General features: G+C 35.7%; 1 protein-coding gene across 1 annotated transcript in view; it reads left to right on the top strand.

Moving 5' to 3' along the window:
- Window positions 1-12,098: 12,098 nt before the first annotated feature.
- The window catches only part of LOC143258153 (ileal sodium/bile acid cotransporter-like), a 28,379-nt gene continuing 21,159 nt past the window's right edge, over window positions 12,099-19,318 (top strand). The window contains exon 1 of the mRNA XM_076517167.1: window positions 12,099-12,332. Coding sequence (XP_076373282.1) covers window positions 12,162-12,332 — 171 coding nt within the window. The 5' untranslated portion in view covers window positions 12,099-12,161. The remainder of the gene's footprint in view (window positions 12,333-19,318) is intronic.

Here is a 19,318-nt window from a genome sequence, read left to right as displayed (position 1 = left end):
GAACAACAACTTCGTCATGGATACTGACAATAGGAACTTCTCCAATGCTTCTCACATTAATAAGGAGAATGTTACGGAGTTTGAAGAAAAAGACGCACCTCCTCCTCAACGGCCTCACGACATTCTAATTGTTTTTATTCTTCTTTTTATCATGTTTGGAATGGGATGTCACATCACGCTGTTCGAGGAAAGTTTACTTTTTGTTTCCAACTTTTCATAAAATAACGAAAACGACTCATTCGTTACCCAATGGGTCTGTAGGTCTGACGTGTCCAAATCACACCATTCTTGCATGCAGCCTTTCCATGATCTAAGTAATGTAGGAAGATAGCGGTTAAATAGTGGTGACGGTATTCATGCCAAGGAAATAGCAAAGCATGATGCATATATAATATGAGAAAAAGAAAACATTTTTTACATATTTTAGTGGTTTATTAGTAATTTTATTTATTAACATATAAGTTTGAAGAGTTACATATTTTGTACCTTAGAACGTGTACAGCTTAATTGTTATATTTACCTTAAATGTGTTGATAAAACATTCGATTATTTATAACCAATATATCCATGTTAGATACAATGATGAATAAAACAATCCTCCATTGTTGAGAACGAAGCTTACCTACTTGATTGGGTGCACATTGCTCTGTATATATCATTTTGGTACTCTTTAAATTATGCATTGTAATTACGCTGATCAGATGTCATTATTGTTTCTCCAAATGTTTGGGTCAGGAGTTATTTAACAGTTAGTACACAAGAGTGTGGACACAGGGGTTCTTGTTTGGGTCCCGTTATTGTCAAAACGCGATCCGCTGTTTGGATCGCAGGCGCGTTTTTAGAGCATTAATTAAGTTGCACGATTTGATTAAAGTACACCAAACATTGGCGATGGTATGAGTGTATAATAAACTTGAGAAGGCTTAGCCTCCAAATGGATGAAGAGAGATAATTCTTCTCTAACATTCTGAGTGTCAAACCCATTTGAGCACCTTCCGTGGACAAACCTCTAAAAATAAAATATTTTTACAAATAACTAACCTCAACAACTCAAAGTAATAGGGAATCCTCAATAATCGCGGTACTTGGAATTTTTTAGGCAGGATTAAAGGATTATTCTATGAGACCCGTGTTTCACTTTTTATTAACTATATTTGTATGAGTTCCACAGTGGTACAGCGGTATGTCTGTGGACTCGCACTGTTAGAAACCAGGTTTTGATACCAGTAGTGGGCAGAGCATAGACAGCCCATTATGTAGTTTTGTGCTTAATTCTAATCAATCAATAAACTTTTTTCTCGGCTCAGCATGACCAGGTAGTTAGAGCTCTCGACTCGTAATCTGAGGGTTGCGAATTCGAATGCCCATCGCATCAAACATCCTCGCCTTTTCAGCAGTAGGGGAATTATAATATAACGGTCAATCCAATTATTCGTTGGGAAAAGAGTTGGCGGTGGGTGGTGAAGACTAATTGTCTTCTTTCCACTCTTACACTGCTAAATTAGGGACAGCTAGCGCAGATAGCCCTCGTGTAGCTTTAAGCGAAATTCAAACAAATAAAAGTTTTATGCGTCGGCAATACCAAAGTTGGGGTGTGCGTACACTCGATTCAATTTTATTAATCATCAGGATCTCTACCAGCATACCAGGAAATTGAAAGTATTTCATCCGAAATTAGAATAAATTAACATATGAGACATTAGGCGTGGTCAAGTTGATTAATCGAAAAGCTTGGAACTTTGTTTTGTTTCGAATTTTACGCACATTGCGAATCAAGTGCCCTTATCACTTGACCATGCCATTGAAGGAGATGACGCAACAATGAGCTAAAAGCTCATACTTGAAAAAAAAACTCAAATAAATTTTGAAATGACGTGCTGCCACCTATGAATATGATTAAGTTTATTTACGTCAAAGGCAATGAATACTCAACATGAGTAATAATGGGAGTGGATGGGTTATTGATCTTCCAATAACAAGCCTCTTGTACCAAACTGTTATATCACAAAGTTTATTTGAGACTAGCCCAGCGTCCCAGGAGTAGTTAGATAAAGGACAAACAGACTGACACACAAGTTTTTGTGCTATATATATATATATATCTTTGCATATACAGCTTTGAGTGAATATAAAAAATAAACCAATGCAATCTTCGAAAGTTGTCTTTAAGGCTGTAGTAAGATACGTGAGTTATTTGTTTGTTTCTTTATAATGAATTTTGTTATTTACTTCGTGATTCTAAATGACTAGATTCTGAAACAATGAAGTCCTTTTAAATAACCATAACTGAGATATCATTTTGAACATGCTTGACCCAATTTTAATAGCCCTCTTCAACAAGAAAAGAAACAAAACTAAACCTTTCTCGGAACTTTAATGACGTTAAAAGCTGTGTGCAACATGATAATCAAAATTTAGTTGGATTCTGGCCAGAATGGAATTATAACTGAACACAACGACCATATGACCAATTTAAACATCCAACACAGAAGTTAAAGAATGTTTTCAAATTTGACAGGAAATCTTTATGGATGTTTTTATAATTAGTGTACAAGTAGACGTTTTTAACAAAAATGTGTTATTTTAAAGCTATGCAGGATCCGATCTATGAAACAAAACTTCTATACATGAATAGTATATAACAGAATATTACTGAAGTTGGGTACTTGTTTGTGTCGCAATTACAAATCAATGTCACAATTTCTTTATTCTTTATTTGATTCAAATAAATATATTAATACATCTAATATAGTAAATAATTCGTGCAACTGGTTTGTTTATAGTTAAGGGCAAAAACACACAATAAGCTATTTGAATATGCTCACCAGGAGTATTGAAATCTGTTTATAACCTTAATAAATACGAAAACAAAAATAGAAATTTTCTGTTATTGGTTTTGTAATCTTTATTACTGAACGTAAAAGAAACAAAATAAGATCACATTTCATCACTGTTTTGTATGAAAGCGACTTGAACCCCTCGGACAAAATTTGACCCGCTTTCAAATGAAAAATACACTCTACGTATAGAGTGTATAACTTTTCTTGAGTACATTTTAAGCGAATTATCTTATGGTTTGATGTTGGTGGGCTTTACGCAGTCCCTTGGAGATAAATATAATAACACAGTTTACCATTTTTCTTTCTTTTAGAAAAATAATTGACAGAGTTTTTCTCTTGTTTTCTTTCATCATCATAATTTAACATTATGTAGCGCGGAAAACATAGTGTTTTTCTATATCATAAATTGATGTATTAGGATGGCGAGTTATTATAGACATCGTGGCGAGTCACTTTTACGTCCTTTCTATAAAACTCTCGTTACAAAATCGGCACAACGTTATTTCTAATTTTACTGATATTTGCCAACCGCACCAATGTACGTTTTCTGAACCATCTCGGAGCATTACCAACGCCAGCTGTTCGAAAATATCATGTACATTGTCGTATACACAGAAATAACGGTATGTCGAGTTACACGTGGCAATTATCAAACTCGTTTCTCTGAACGCTGAACAAAACCCACTATGATAAATTTATAAATGAAAAACTGAGCCTTGTGTAAAAGAGATAGAAAGTAGTTAGAATAGCACAAGAATACTTGCTGTTGGCGATTCTTGGTGACGTGAAGGAAACTTTTCCATCTTAAACGCCATATTTGTATTTCTTACAAGGCTTCATCACCATTCCTTAACTTCATTCGTCACACGCTCATATAACAGATTATAAGCAGATTGTATCGAATGTTACCTAATACATGTAATCCGTACTTCGATTGTATTGTTGTCGTTCTTAACTGCTTGTCTATTTATGAATAAACCTGTTAATGGTTAATTATGTCTGGACCGAGAAGAGGATCGAAGTGGAAAACAATTGTTTTGTATTACTTACATGTTGCCAGTGTTTTAATAACTTATGTACTCTGGATTTACCTTTTGATATGAGGAGATAAATGCTGAAGTTATCTTCTCACTTTTGTACATCTTGCATGCCATAATTACCAAATGTATTCTTTATTTTAATAGATAGCACTGTACGTATACGAACTTGGGATATATGGATAATATAAGATAATTAACCTTTACGTGTATAAACTTGGGATATGTGGATAATATACGATAACTAACCTGTACGTGTGTAGGCATCCCCAGTGACTCAGCGGTATGTCTGTGGACCTACAACACTAATAACCGGGTTTTTATACCCGTGGTGGGCAGAGCACAGATAGCTCATTGTGTAGCTTTGTGCTTAATTAAAAAAACAAACAAACAAACAGCCAAAACATACGAAAGATAAGTAGGTTTCGTTACCCGCTAGTAGAACTGTAAGTCTACGGATTTACAACGGGGTTGGATTCCCCTCGGTGGATTCAGCAGATAGCGTGATATGGTTTTGCTATAAGAAAACATACAGACACGCACTCTTCAGTTTCAATCTGTCTTGTTCCATTTCTTGTTTTGTTGGTTTATTTTTAATAATTTTTAACTGTTACAGACTGTACTGTGTTATTTTGGATTTGCAACACTAAAACAGTGGTTCGATTCTTCTTAGTGGACACAAAAGATAGCTCGATGTGGCTTTGTTATAAGAAAAACACACAAACACTGTGTTATTTTTCTTACAACACTAGAAAGTGTTAGACAATTTTAAATCATTTCAACAAAACCTATTGCCCTTCGAACTAGAGAAATTAATCAGCAGGGAGGAAACTTACCAAACTGACAATCAGAATATATATATATATATAGATCAGTACGACCTGTGCTTTCCACTCTATTGTGAAGCGAACCTGCAAACGTACGTATACGATAGGCAGTTTTTTTGTTTTCATTTCTGTAGTTCAATAATCTCTGCCATGAAAATTATCGAGGTATATAAAAAGAAACGATGTAGGTAGCTATATTTCGTTATACAATAATTGTAAATTAAAGTTTCTTCTTTACGACAACGGTAATTCCCGAGTCACAGTGTACTTTTGCCGTATTCGTGACTTGTTTTGTTCTCCAAATTAAACATTCACACAGTTCTGTCAACAAACGTTAATAATGTTCAGAATTTTCCAGTTATTGTGTATAAAGTCCAGTATATAAACGCGAGTTGTTCTTCATGCTAGTCTGTAATCTTGTAAAACTTCGAGTGTATGTTAAACATCAACGTACAATTGTTTTTTAGGTTCATCATCTGTAAAGCACCATACATAACTCAGACTAATTGATTTATTCTTTCTCTTTTTAACTTTTTGCACGTTTACAAAAAAAAATCAACTTAATATAAGATAGAACCTTCAACTTTGACATTGGGAATGATGGAGGCTCTGACCTTCTATGTATTATGTGAAAGTAGTCCTTTTTTGTTTTTGTGGTCTTACCAGGTGAGCTAGGCATAAAATCGTGAAAGTAATCTATTGTTGGGCACTTCTACAAGCATTTGTTAGTAGAGAGAATCTATCTAAAATTGTGTGGTCTAAAAAATATGTATACAAAGCAACATCAAGGATATCCATTGTCTCTGAGAAACTCACCACATATGTTTACTCAAGGCTAAAGTACTGTCACAATGATATTATAGCCATAAAATTTGTGGTACTTGATGGAAGTAAAGAAATTGAAACAAGAAGAGTTCAAGGTTCTTAGCCACCATGCAATAGCATGTTTGAAAATTATGAACAATAGTAATTTTCAAACGGAAATGTGCAATTTGTTTGAATTATATTGGTGTAACAGAATTCACTTATGTTTGTTTTTAAATTTCGCGCAAAGCTACACGAGGGTTATCTACGCTAGCCATCCATAATTTAGCTGTGTAAGACTAGAGGAAAGGCAGTTAGTCATCACCACCCACTGCCAACTCTTGGGCTACTCTTTTACCAACGAATAGTGGGATTGATCTATACATTATAACGCCCCCACGGTTGAAAAGATTAGCATGTTTGGTGTAACAGGGTTTCGAACCCACGATTAGGGTGAAGGACATCCACACACTATGTGTGGGGGAATGTCATGTTTCATTCTCTTATCTGCACTGTTAGAAGTGTTAAATACTAGTTTTCAAAGGTTTGAATTTTGCTGTTTTATGTCTATGTTCGGTAATCCTATACAGTTTACTCAATATTTGTTGTACTTTTATAATTCTACCTGTGACTAGGACTAACTGAGAAGTTAAACCGCTTAATTGCGAGAGAAACTGATTGTACTGTTCAGTTAGAAAGTTACACGAATTAATTGAATAGAAGAACTAATGTGATGCAATCGCATGAATAAGTTTTGCAGATTAGTTGCGTGAGATGTAAAGTACGCTAACTGTATGAGAAGATAAGTGGTTTAATCGAGTGAGAGGTTAAGTCGATTAGTTGAATGGAAAGTGAAACGATTTAAATATGTGAGCAGTTGTCCGTGTTAATTGTGCGGGACTTTAATGTGAAAAATTACTCTGATACGTCAGACATCACACGGGTTCATCGTAGGATAATATTAGAATTAACTGTACAGTTGAATAACTGGATAATCAATTACATGGATTAACTGTTAAATGTATTGATGTTATAAGAACTTAAGTAAATTAATTGTTGAGAGATTGATTGTGTAAGAAATTATGCGGATTAGTTTGTGGAAAGTAAGTGTATGTTTGGATTTTAACTGATTATAGAAAAAGTTAATCTCGTTAATTGTTAGGATATTTAGGTTAACTATTTATGTGAGAAGTTAAGCGTTAGTGAAAGTTAATTGTGTGGTTAAATGTTCTATCTTTACTTTCAATAACTCAGTACTTGCACGTTGTTTTTCGTAGAGAACAAGCGCAATTCGTAGCTGAACTATTATTTTAGTTTATTAGTAAGAGACTTTTACATAAAAGTGCTTTTTTGATGTACGGTTTACTTATGATCTGAATATAACGTCAGTGAGCGTCATAGGTACGCTTAAACTTGCTTTAAGTGTATACGGTGTAGTTATCCGTTGAAATTATATTAACACCTGCCACATGAGCCAGCCCAGCATCAAGATACAAAATAAACGAGTCATTGCGGAAAGATTTGGATTGTTTTGATTAGACGAAAAGAAAACGTTTGGCACTGTTTTTGAGATCTCGACCAGACCCATGAACTGACTTTAGACCATGAGAGCTGGGCTCGACATTGGCAGGTGGTTAGAGCGTTCGATTTGTAATTTGAGATTCGTGGATTCGAATACTCTACACCCCAAATATACTCGCTCTTTCAGCCGTTATGTTGGGACAGTCAATCCCTCTATTTTTTGGTAAAAGTGTAGCCCAAGAGTTGGCGGTGGGTGAGTATGACGAGCTGCTTTCCCTGTAGTCTTACACTGCTAAATTAGAGACAGATAATACAGATAGCTCTCGTGTAGCTTTGCTCGAAATTCAAAACAAGCAAACCATGAGAGCCAACATCGAGAAGTTAATTGTAAATTTAAAGTAAAACAAATTAGTAATAAAACATGTTTGAAATGCTCTATATGTGGTTGTGAATGTGATGGTTTAAGTATAGCGATTAAGCTAAACCTAATTTCAGAACGAATTAAGGGAGAACATACTCGAAGATATCCCAATCTATGTGACATACCAGCTGAATCATAGATTGGTCACTTGATTACTGCAGTGACAGCGAAACGTAAACGGGCAGAATAGTATCGTTATGTTGAAAATGAAGGATATCATTAGTTTCAATATTTTATTAACTGTACGATATGTAATGTTGAAGATGAAGTGGACGCGTGAAGATTTCCTTAATTATTATCAACTTAAAAATACCATTTCTGCTTTTGTTTGTTTTTTTTGAATTTCGCACAAAGCTACTCGAGGGCTGTCTGTGATAGCCGTCCCTAATTTAGCAGTGTAAGACTAGAGGGAAGGCAGCTAGTCATCACCACCCACCGCCAACTATTGGGCTACTTTTTTACCAACGAATAGTGGGATTGACCGTCACATTATACGCCCCCACGGCTGGGAGGGCGAGCATGTTTAGCGCGACGCGGGCTCGAACCCGCGACCCTCGGATTACGAGTCGCACGCCTTACGCGCTTGGCCATGCCGGGTCCCCATTTCTGCAATGAAAAGTAAATATAAGAAGAATGATATTATGGTCAATATGGCACTATATTAGTATATTCCATATAGATTTTATCATGCCATACTTTCATTAGTATTTAGTTTATTTTAATTTTAGAAGTTGTACCGACTTTCATTTCTCGAGATCTGTCGAAATAATCTTAAGTCATCGGTTTCTGTAATGACCCCGTTCTGTTGAAACATTCTAAGCTCGGTACTAAAAAAAAGCTTGGCTGGTTCATGTGGCCTGATCCCCAGTGACAGAGCGATATGTCTTTGGGCTTACCACGCTAGAACCGTGTACCGACAGTCGTAGTGGATGGAACTCGGATAGCATATAGTGTAGCTTTGTGCTAAATTATAAACAAACAATCATGTGTGATGTAAAAATATAAACTTTGGCCAGTGACAAACTAAGCTTTCCTATAATTTAGATGCTGCTTATGAACTGGTTCCTGAATGCAAGCTTTCTTCCATTATTTGCTGTACAAGTAGCCGGGTAAACTGCAAAGGATTGTTTCTTTTTTGAATTTCATGCAAAGCTACACGAGGGCTATCTGCGCTAACTGTCCCTAATTTAGCAGTCTAAGAGTAGAGGGAAAGCAGCTGGTCATCACCATCTACTCTTTTACCAACGAATAGTGGGATTCACTGTTACATTATAACGCTTCCACGGCTGAAAGGGCGAGCATGTTTGGTGTAACGGGGATTTGAACCCGTGACCCCAAGATTGCGAGTCGAGCACCCTAACCACTTAGCCATGCCGGGCCGAATTCACATCTGCTAGTCAGGTAAGTATCGACCTAAGTGATAAGTGTTGCATCTTTAAAGGAAAAAAAAACTATGACACTCTGTGATGTCTCAAAGATAGTTCATATCACTAAAATTGATGTACTTGTATACACAGGTTGGGAACATTATACAAAAATGATTGCTTAGCTTCAACACGTTGTAAGAGTTCATGCTTGCTTGTATTTTATCTAACGATCGTACAACTTGCACTAGCCCTGCAGTATAGGAAATTTCATCCTAAACCTGTAATGTCTAAAGCACAACATTCATTCGTAAAGACTTTCCATAATCCATCTAATGTACAAGAACACCAGTTTCCCAACGTCTGCTTTAAAGAGTTCGATCACAAAGAAATCCACAGTTGCTATGTCCGACGACTTCACCAATATGTATTCGTATGGAAATGGATAGTTATTTTCTTTCCAAGTGCTAAGGTATGCGATGATTGATGGGAATGTCGTGGAAACAATTTATGTACATGTGAATTGTGTCGTTTTTAGTTATTAAAAATGTTACCTTAACCGATTTCCCGTGACACCAATGCTCACTTGCGACACCAACAATTGGTAGGAATGACAGTGCACTGTGGCTGTGAGCGAATTGTAGCCTTCTAGAGTAACCTTTGTTGAATTTTTTTCTTGTCCAAAGATAAAAACATGCCAAAGACATTTACTTAGCAACGTGCATCGGCAACATGCTAATTAATGATAGTGACGCTATTCATCGCTTTGTAACTCTATGTTTCGTGAAAAATAATTAGATCCGCGTTGACGTATTCGTGACGTCATATCTATACCTCTGCTTGTTTGTAAACAAATAGCACCCTTCAATAACATTATTCCAAGATTTTATCAATTTCTAGCCACAAATGACAGTGTTTCGCTTGAATACTCGGTAGATACTTAAAAAAAAACTGATAAATACAGAACTGTTACTGACGCTATTCATCGCTTTATAACCCCATAAACGTCGAATCTGCGCGTGACCTCTTCACTTTCGTTTTGCTCCACTACTTACAGCAAATTCGTAACCAAAGGGGTCTTTTGTAAGTCTGACATATCCAAAGCACACCATTACTTATTGCAGCCTTTCCATGATCTATCTAATGTACGAGAATGACGCTTAGATAGTAGTTATCATGCTCATACTATTGAAATGATAGATTGCAAAACATAATGCGTACAAAATATGAAATAGAAAAGTATTTTCACTACTTACCGTGGTTTAGCAATTTTAACTTAGTTAATAAAATAGAAGTTTCAAAACTTACATATTTTTTCTTTATGTAAGAGTTTATCCAGCATAATTATGGTCTTTACCTTAAATGTGCTTATAAAACATCCGATTATATATTACCAATATATTCGTATTAGATAGAATGACGAACAAAATAAACTTGCAATAGTATTAATAGTTTAGCTTTTGTATTTGATTGAGCGTAAGAGTGTGTAATACGTCCCCTATGAACAGTTCTCACTGCTCATGGGTTGGAAAAAATCATTCGCTGCTGCAATCGTCAATAATGATAACCATTATATATATATTTATTTCTTCTTGGTTAATTTTAGAGTTTAAAGAATCAAGAGGCGGCAGTGCATGCCACGTGCCAGCAAAATTTTTTTGCGTGCTAATTTCGGCATGCGCGTCATAGATTCGCCATCAATGGCTCAGGGTAAGAAGAAATAGATCATTTCTAACTGTTTATTGGGCAAACCATCTTGAACACCTGTAGTGAACAAACAACAATCTCCTTAAATACGAAATCTGTTACAGACCATTATTCTCACTAGCTCGAAAAATGTTATACAGTATCTGTGACAAAATAACCTACCTGAACAAAAAAGTCACGCGCCAATTATGGGCTATGAATATTATCCTCTGGTCAATCAGTTTAAAATTATCGGTTTCAAGGAAGCTGTTTGTAGCTTTGGGCTAAAGTTCGTAAACAAACTTATCCATTCTCTGAAATTTGGCTTCAAGGTTTTTGTGAGACACGTGATTTTTTTCAATGTTTTTATATTAAGTAATGTGAATCGTACAAATGATTATTATTCACATGATTATGCTTGACTCTTAATTTATTATCCCTCTATAAAAGTAAACGAAACAAAAGTGAGCTTTTCTCAGTACTTTAAAGATGTTAATAACTGTGTACAACAAGGTAATCAAAATTTTAGTTGGTTTCTTGCTAGAATACAAATATAACTAGCCAAAAAGACCAACTGACCAATTTAAACACCTAACACAGAATTCAAATAGTGTTTTCAAATTTAACAGGAAAACGTTATGCATGGTTTATAAATTGTGTACAAGAAAAATGTTTTGACGGAAATATATCATCGTAAAACTATGCAGGATACCATTAGAAAATAAAACTTCTGTGTAGTAACAGTATGTACTGTAATATTCCTAAAGTTGTATACTTGTTTGTGGGACAGTTAGTTATAAATGAATGTTGCAATTTCTTTACTTTCCATGGGAAATTTTATCCTCAGACTGTAATATCTTGAGCACAACGTTTATTCCTAAAACCTTTCCGTAATCTGTCTAGTGTACAATAACAACATTTTCCAAGCGTACGCTTCAAATAGTTCGATCACAAATAAGTCCACAGTTGTTAAGTCCGACGACTTCACTAATATGTATTCGTGAAGAAATAGCTCTTCTTTCCTTTTTTCCAAGTGCTCAAGGTGTACGATAATTGGTGGAAATGTCGTGGAAACAATTTATGAACATGTAAATTGTGTCGTTTTTCTTTATTGATTACGTTACGTACTGTTGTCAGGGACACGTGGATGGTTTTTGATGTTTACAATTGTGTTTGTGGATTCTTTCGTATCAGAAGATACTGCACTTTGTTTACCACGTTTTTTTTTTTGAATCTTTCTCGATGATTGGTGTCCCAAGATGACCAATATTCTATTAAATAAAGGAATCTCTCTGTCATGTAAATTCTAAACTATCAATTTGAACCCTTCTTTATGAACTTTGTGTGTGAATATTTTACTTTTACGTAATATCTACAGAAGCTATCGGTTTTAAGTGGAACCACACTACCTTGGTACACCCAAGCAGTATCAAAATATGACCATATTAGAAGCATTTCCATCGCAACTTTTTTAAGGGAATGGTTGTCATTTGATTTGCTGAGTTCTAAAATTTTTTTAATATATTTCCTCATTTAAGGGCGTCACAGCCTTATAACACGTCGAAGTTGCAGGTGTCTAGTACGCGAACACGTACACCATACGTGCAATTAAACTGGTATTTAAACCTGACTTTTGTATCACACTGAACAACAACTTTGTCATGGATACTGACTATAGCAACTTCTCCAATGCTTCGCTCATTAATAACGAGAATGTTACGGAGTTTGAAGAAAAACACGCACCTCCTCTTAAACGGGCTCACGACATTCTAATTGTATTTATTCTTCTTTTCATCATGTTTGGAATGGGATGTCACATCACACTGTCCGAGGTAAGTTTAATCTATGTTTCCAACTTTTATTCATAGAATGAAAAAACGACTCATTCGTAACCAAAGGGGTCTGTTGTAAGTCTGACATATCCAAAGCACACCATTACTTCTTGCAGTCTTTCCATGATCTACCTAATGTACGAGGATGACGCTTAGATAGTAGTTACCATGCTCATACTATTGAAATGATAGATTGTTTGTTTTTGAATTTCGCACAAAGCTACTCGAGGGCTATCTGTGCTCTGATAGATTGCAAAACGTAATGCGAACAAAATATGAAACAGAAAAGCATTTTCATTACTTACCGTGGTTTATCAATTATAAATCATTTAGCAAAATATAAGGTTCAAAATTTACATATTTTTTCTTAACGTAAGAGCTTATTCAACATAATTATGATCTTTACCTTAAATGTGCTTATAGTACATCCGATTATTTAAAACCAATATATCCATATTAGAATAAATGATTAATAAAACAAACTTCCAATAGTGTTAATAGTTTAGCTTGTATGTTTGATTGAACCTAAATCAAACAGCATATTCTCTTTTGGCACCTTTTAAATCTTACTTTAATATTATTTATATTTGTTTTTCTGAATGTTTGAGGCAGGTGTAACATAATTGTCAGCGTATTGGAATGGGGATTCTAGGGTTTCAAATTAGCGCCCTATTACTATAAAAACTCGAAACGTCTCTTTGGTACCATTGGGACGTAATACGAACGATGGCCAACTTTCAATATTCAATGAAAGTAGGCCAAGAACTGGCGATGCGAGAGATTTGTGAAGGCTTAGGGTAGGAAGAGATAGCTGCATGGCCAGGTGGTCAAGGCGATCTACTCGTAATCTGAGGGTCGAGGATTCGAAATCTCGTCGCACCAAACATGCTTGCACTTTCAGTTATAGGTGAGTTATAATGTGACGGTGAATCCCACTATTAGTTGGTAAAAGAGTAGCCCAAGAGTTGGCGGTGGGTGGTGGTAACTAGCTGTCTTCTATCTAGTCTTACATTGCTAAATTAAGGAAGACTAGCGCAGATCGCCTTCGTAAAGATTTGCGCGAAATTCAAAAACAAAACAAAGAAGAGATTGATCATATCTGACTGCTTGCTGGGTAAACCCTCTTAAACACCTGTCGTGAACAAAAAACAGTCTCCTCAAATACGATATCTGTTACAAACCATTATTCTCACTGGCTCAAAAATGTTATACAGAATAGACTACCTAAACAAAAGAGTCACGTGCCATTTATGAGCTGTGAATACGTTTTTCTGGTCAATCTGTCTAAAATTAACGATTACAAGAAAGTTGTTTGTAGTTTTGGGCTAAATTTCATAAGTAAATTAATCCACTCTCTGAAATTTGACTTCAAGGTTTTTGTGAGACACATGATTTTTTTTCAGTTTTTATTTTATAAGTAATGATGTTTGTAAAGACAACTATAATTCAGTTATCACGTGAACATGTTTGACCTAATTTCAATAGCCTTCTACAACATTAAAAGAAACAAAAGTAAGCCTTTCTCAGTACTTTAACGATCTTACAAACTACGTGCAACATGATAATCAAAAGTGCAGTTGAGTTATTGCTAGAACACAAATATAACTTGCCAGAAAGATCAGTTGACCAATTTAAATATCCAACATAGAATTGAAACTATATTTTCAGATTTAACAGGAAATCGTAATGGATGTTTTTATAAATAGTGTACAAGAAGAAACTTTTAATAGAAATGTGTCAGTTTAAAGCTATACAGGATACCATCTATGATGCAAAACATCCATTCAGCAATAGTATGTACTGTAATACTACTGAAGTTATATACTTGTAAAGGCCTGGCATGGCCAAGCGCGTAAGGCATGCGACTCGTAATCCGAGGGTCGCGGGTTCGCGCCCGAGTCGCGCTAAACATGCTCGCCCTCCCAGCCGTGGGGGCGTATAATGTGACGGTCAATCCCACTATTCGTTGGTAAAAGAGTAGCCCAAGAGTTGGTGGTGATGACTAGCTGCCCCTTCCCTCTAGTCTTACACTGCTAAATTTGGGACGGCTAGCACAGATAGCCCTCGAGTAACTTTGTGCGAAATTCCAAAAACAAACAAACAAATATACTTGTTTGTGGCATAGTTACAAAGGAATGTTGCAATTTCTCTACTCTTTATTTTATTCGCGTAAGTATATTTATGTATCTCTTATAGTAGATAATTCGTAAAACTGGTTTGCTCGTAGTAAATTGCAACTATACAGAATCTGGTACCTTCCTGTGCTTACCAGTTGCTTCGTTTGCACAACGGGTATCGAAACACGTTTAGAGGTTTGTAAGCCTTCGGACTTACTGTAAGGTGTACAATTGGAACGTTACTGGTTACTCGTTTTTTTATGTGAATAAATTATTTCATTTTAGTGTCATAATAGTGAATTTTAAAACTGGTTAGTATACATTTCAATTAGAATAGACATTCATTCAAATCATCCTGAGAGTGGTCACCGCAGTCAAGAAATCCCGATCAAATAATAAGCAAAAAGAAACAGATTATGAAAGCGTTCAAGGATATGTTTCTGAAAATTTTGAAATTTTGCTATTTTACTATTAAAGGACAGAACTTTTATTTAATTTGTTTCAAGTTTTCGGTTTAATAGGTTTAAATAACGCTCATTATTCAAATATCAGTCTCCTGTTTTGGCTTCTATAAGCCCTGTATTCAAATAGATAAAAAACTTATTAACTTTTATAAATTGTGGTTGCTTTTTGCAAGATGCAAACAGCGTGGAACGAGGAAAATAAAATTTATGCTGAATGCAGAAAGGTGGTAACAATTGGCAACACGCAGGTGCGCGCACACAAATGACAAAACTATACATCGTTTCGGCCGAACAACTCTGTTTTGGTCCATGGAAAATATAAACGTGGTGTAGTTTTATTGAAGTGTTTTATGCGTTACATCTGTTCTTGCGAATGAGCCTCCTAGTTCGTCAGTGGTAAGCTGTTGACGTTTCACACTGTAAAAGAAGACGCATATTCTGGTAGTATGCCAGAACCGTAGAACAAGCCTTTTAAACTACATAGAAGAAAGAAAATTGCCACAAAACTAACGAACAAAAGAAAACGCGATTAAGTTTACAATTTGTGTGTTATGCTTAACTTACAGCTGCATGAGGTGTTAATTATTATGATCGAAAATCGATAGTGACAAATTTCACATACTCTATATTGTTTTCCTATAACCAGAACTAGTACGAATCTCTATGTTCTCAACTGCATGACATAAAGTAAAAAAATTATTGTAGAGTCTACGTCTTGAAAATATACAGGTTTGAAGCTTATATTTCTATTTTGCCATTGGACGATAAATAAAGATGATCATATCTGGTTTAGAAGTTATAAATGTTAGGGTTAGTACAGAATTAAAAGCAATAACAACTGGCGTAATGACAATTAAATAACGGAAACAGGATTTGTCGTAATCGCGATTTGGAAAAGGATGAGAGCAAATTACTAATGAACTCCAAAGAACCCTGTAAAGCAAAATATTTGTTGGTGTAGCGAAAGAGAAAATTTGTCATTTAATTAAAATACTTATAAGTACCTTTTAGCTATCAATATTATGTTCTGAATGATCAATTTATTGATTGGAAAACAATGGAGTTGTCATCCAAAATAACTGTTTGTTTAAAACTTCAACCAAATTTTGTCTCCGCAAAGTCGTCCTTAATTTTGAAGTGAGATTTAATTATCACTTTTCTAACTCACCTACGGTCCCATAAAGTGAGGAGCAAATTTTCTGCAGCAGCTAGACAAGAACAATAAACCTCCAATTCAAAGTCTGGACATGTTAACCGATATACTACGCTTAGGCTTGTTGGATAAACATGTCAGATGGATGGCATTGTTGTGCAGATGATTTGATTTATGGGTACGTTGGATCTTGAATGAATTGATATAGAAGATACTGTATTAGATGATTATGTAACTGAAAGGGTTAATATAATTCATTATTAGGCAAGTTGCACTGTAAAACAAAATGTTTCACTTGTTGAGATTATTTAAAATTATCATGCAAAATCCAGAGCTCTCTTGGTGAATAATGCAATGGCTTACAACTAAAATGTGCTTAAACACAGTGCTTTCATCCAAAGCCAGACTGAAAGCTTCACACGAACAAGGAAAAATTGAAAAGTCGCTTAATATTGTACTCTTTCATGACTGCAATTGTAGTTTGAGTGGTGGAGGGATTGTTGATTTAACTAGTTTAAAACTGATAGTTTGTAATTAAGCACAAAGTTACACAATAGTAACCCCAGATCAGGCGAATATCACACTTACATAGAATCAGAATCTGAAAGGCTGCAGTAAAGTCACAACAATATAAGCACAAAGTTACACAATAGGCTATCTTTGCTCTGACCAACACGGATATTGAAACCCATTTATCTAGCGTTGTAAGTCCGCAGACTTACTGCTGTATCACCGGGGGGCAAATGAGTATGGAGTAAGAAAAAACTGGTTTCGATGTCCAGTAATTAAACTAGTGTTAGGATTTTGAGTTATCCTTGGTCACTGTTATACAAATAAGGCATTTTTACTATATGGTTTTATACGAGTGGGTACGACAGATCTCTCAAGAGTAGTTCAGAAATTCCTGATCAAAATTAATTTCTTTAAACATTAAACTATTTGATTCTGTCAGTTCTCTTTCCTTAAGAAGTGCGTCAGCCATTTTAACAAAGTGTTCAGAAGTGTTGTATGTATAACATGTGGCATTAATATATTCTCAATACGGCTAGTATGGGTATTAGTACTTTAATTAAAATAAGTACAGAAGAACGTTTGGACTTTCTCAGATCATCTTCAGGTTAACAAAGAGAGAGTTTGCGACTGACCGTTGCCGGGGACATGTATTGAGGACGAGAGTGTAAACCGGTATGAGATTGTATATTGGTTTAATTTTCGTTTTAGATGTTGTATAAGTCGGGATTCTTTGATTTTGTGTTTGTTTACATTTGTTTCCCTACTTAGCTGGGTGTTTTCTATGGTTATGCTATGTTTATTTGATTTGCAGTGTTAAAAAACGTGAAGGTTTTTGTTTTTCTGCTCTTTTCTCCAATATAGAAGTTGTGGCAGTTATTGCATTGTATTTTATAAATAATGTTGGTATTGTGTTTGTCAGTGTAGTTTTTGCATAGTATTGATGGATTGCTTTAGTTTTGTACCTAGCTTTTGAAAATAAACTGGAGTTTACTGGTATTTTGTGTTTTCTTATAAGTTTTGGTTTGTTTCGAATTTCGCGCAAAGCTACAAGAGGGCTATCTGCACTAGCCGTCCCTAATTGGATTACTCTTTTGCCACCGAATATACTGTCACATTATAATGCTTACATAGCTGAAAGGGCGAACATGTTCAGTACGAGGGGGTATTCGAACCCATGACCCTCAGATTAAAAGTCGAGTTCCTTACCCACCTGGCCATGCCGGACCTTATAAGTTTTTCCAAATGTTAGTTATTTTTTCACTGATATCGGGAACATATGCAGCATTGTTAGGTTTTGTAGTTTGTTGTATCTTGGGATTTATTGTTGTTTGTTTGTTGCTGTTCTAGGCAGTGGCGGCGTCAGGATATTTTCGTTGGGGGGATGAGGTAAAATGTAGATGGACTTCCCAAAATGCCATCAATATGAAGTATAGATGGTAAATTATAATAATGTAAATACCAAGGTACATTTCAGAAAGGTGTTCTATTTGAACTGCGTTTTCAATGCAGTTTTCATTGGAAACTCATACTCTGATTAATAATTCATTATTACAAATTAGAAATAGTCTGTTTATGAAAATATGCGTATATGTAAAAGAGGACGCTCACCTAAATTCCACCCAAGGTAATACATAATAATAAAGAAAATCAAAATTAGCTTAGATTGAATATTTAATATACCATTAAGAGTAAAGCTACAAATTAAAAGAAATATTACATAAAGACATAGTTCACATAGCAGAAATGAATTATCCCATGTGAAGTTAATACACTCTGAGGAAAAGTAAGGTCACTATCAGGCTAACTATCTTTCATCATGTTATGTTTATAGTCGATATTACTTCAAAACAATGCGCCTGTTTTGGTGATTGGCAGAAATGTGTCTATAACAGTATCAATATCAAGTTGTTTTGCCCTCCTGGAGTTTACTGATATGACAGCAAGGTTGCTGGTGCGGTTGTTACCACTGCTGTTGCGCAAGTATGTCTTGAGAAGCTTCAGACATGAAAAATTTCTCTTACAGGCAGCTGAAGTGACAGGCAGGGTCACAGCGATGCATACAAGTTTGTAGAGATCCATGAAGGCATCCTTGTATGGCTCCAGCATCGTTGCAGGCTTCAATGGTGTGGATACTTCCTGCCCCTTGTCTTTCTTCCTGGCAATCAGCCGGTTCAACTGGTGAACCTCCACTGCGAGATCATCCTCTGCCACATCATAGTTTGCTGCCATTCCTAAGAGTACTTGCTTGTCTAGAAATGTGGAGTGTTTGGGGTTCAATGCAGCTGCACCCATCAAAACACTTCAGGCATCAGAGGAGAATCTTCTATTCAGCTTGTTGAGTATCCTGTCTATGATGGCATAGAAGGCATGTCTCCTGGCATCTGGTGTTGTTTCATCTCTTTGGCCAGTACTAGATGTGATTATGAATTCGTCCAGGTGTCTGGGGGCAGATCGCTTTCCACTTTGACGTACCGTCTCAGTGCGTATTCCCACTTTCTTACATATATCCGCAGCAGTCTCTTTCAAGTTTTTCCATGCTGCTTCAATTCTCATTTCTGAAAGACCAGTGATGACAGATTGTACTAGGTCCTTTACAGAGGCCAGCTGCAGATCAGGTGACTGGAGGTTGTCTGATAGCTGTTTTGTCATCAGCAGTAGTTTTTCTATAGCCACTAGACTGGTTACAAACTGCTAATCTAGGAGGATGCACAGACCCTTTGATTCATTGGCTCTGTGGAC

This window comes from Tachypleus tridentatus, chromosome 7 (assembly GCF_004210375.1).
Source record: "Tachypleus tridentatus isolate NWPU-2018 chromosome 7, ASM421037v1, whole genome shotgun sequence".
Classification (NCBI taxonomy): domain Eukaryota; kingdom Metazoa; phylum Arthropoda; class Merostomata; order Xiphosura; family Limulidae; genus Tachypleus; species Tachypleus tridentatus.
The sequence above is the reverse complement of the archived record's forward strand: the minus strand, read 5'-3'. Positions and strand labels throughout refer to the sequence as shown.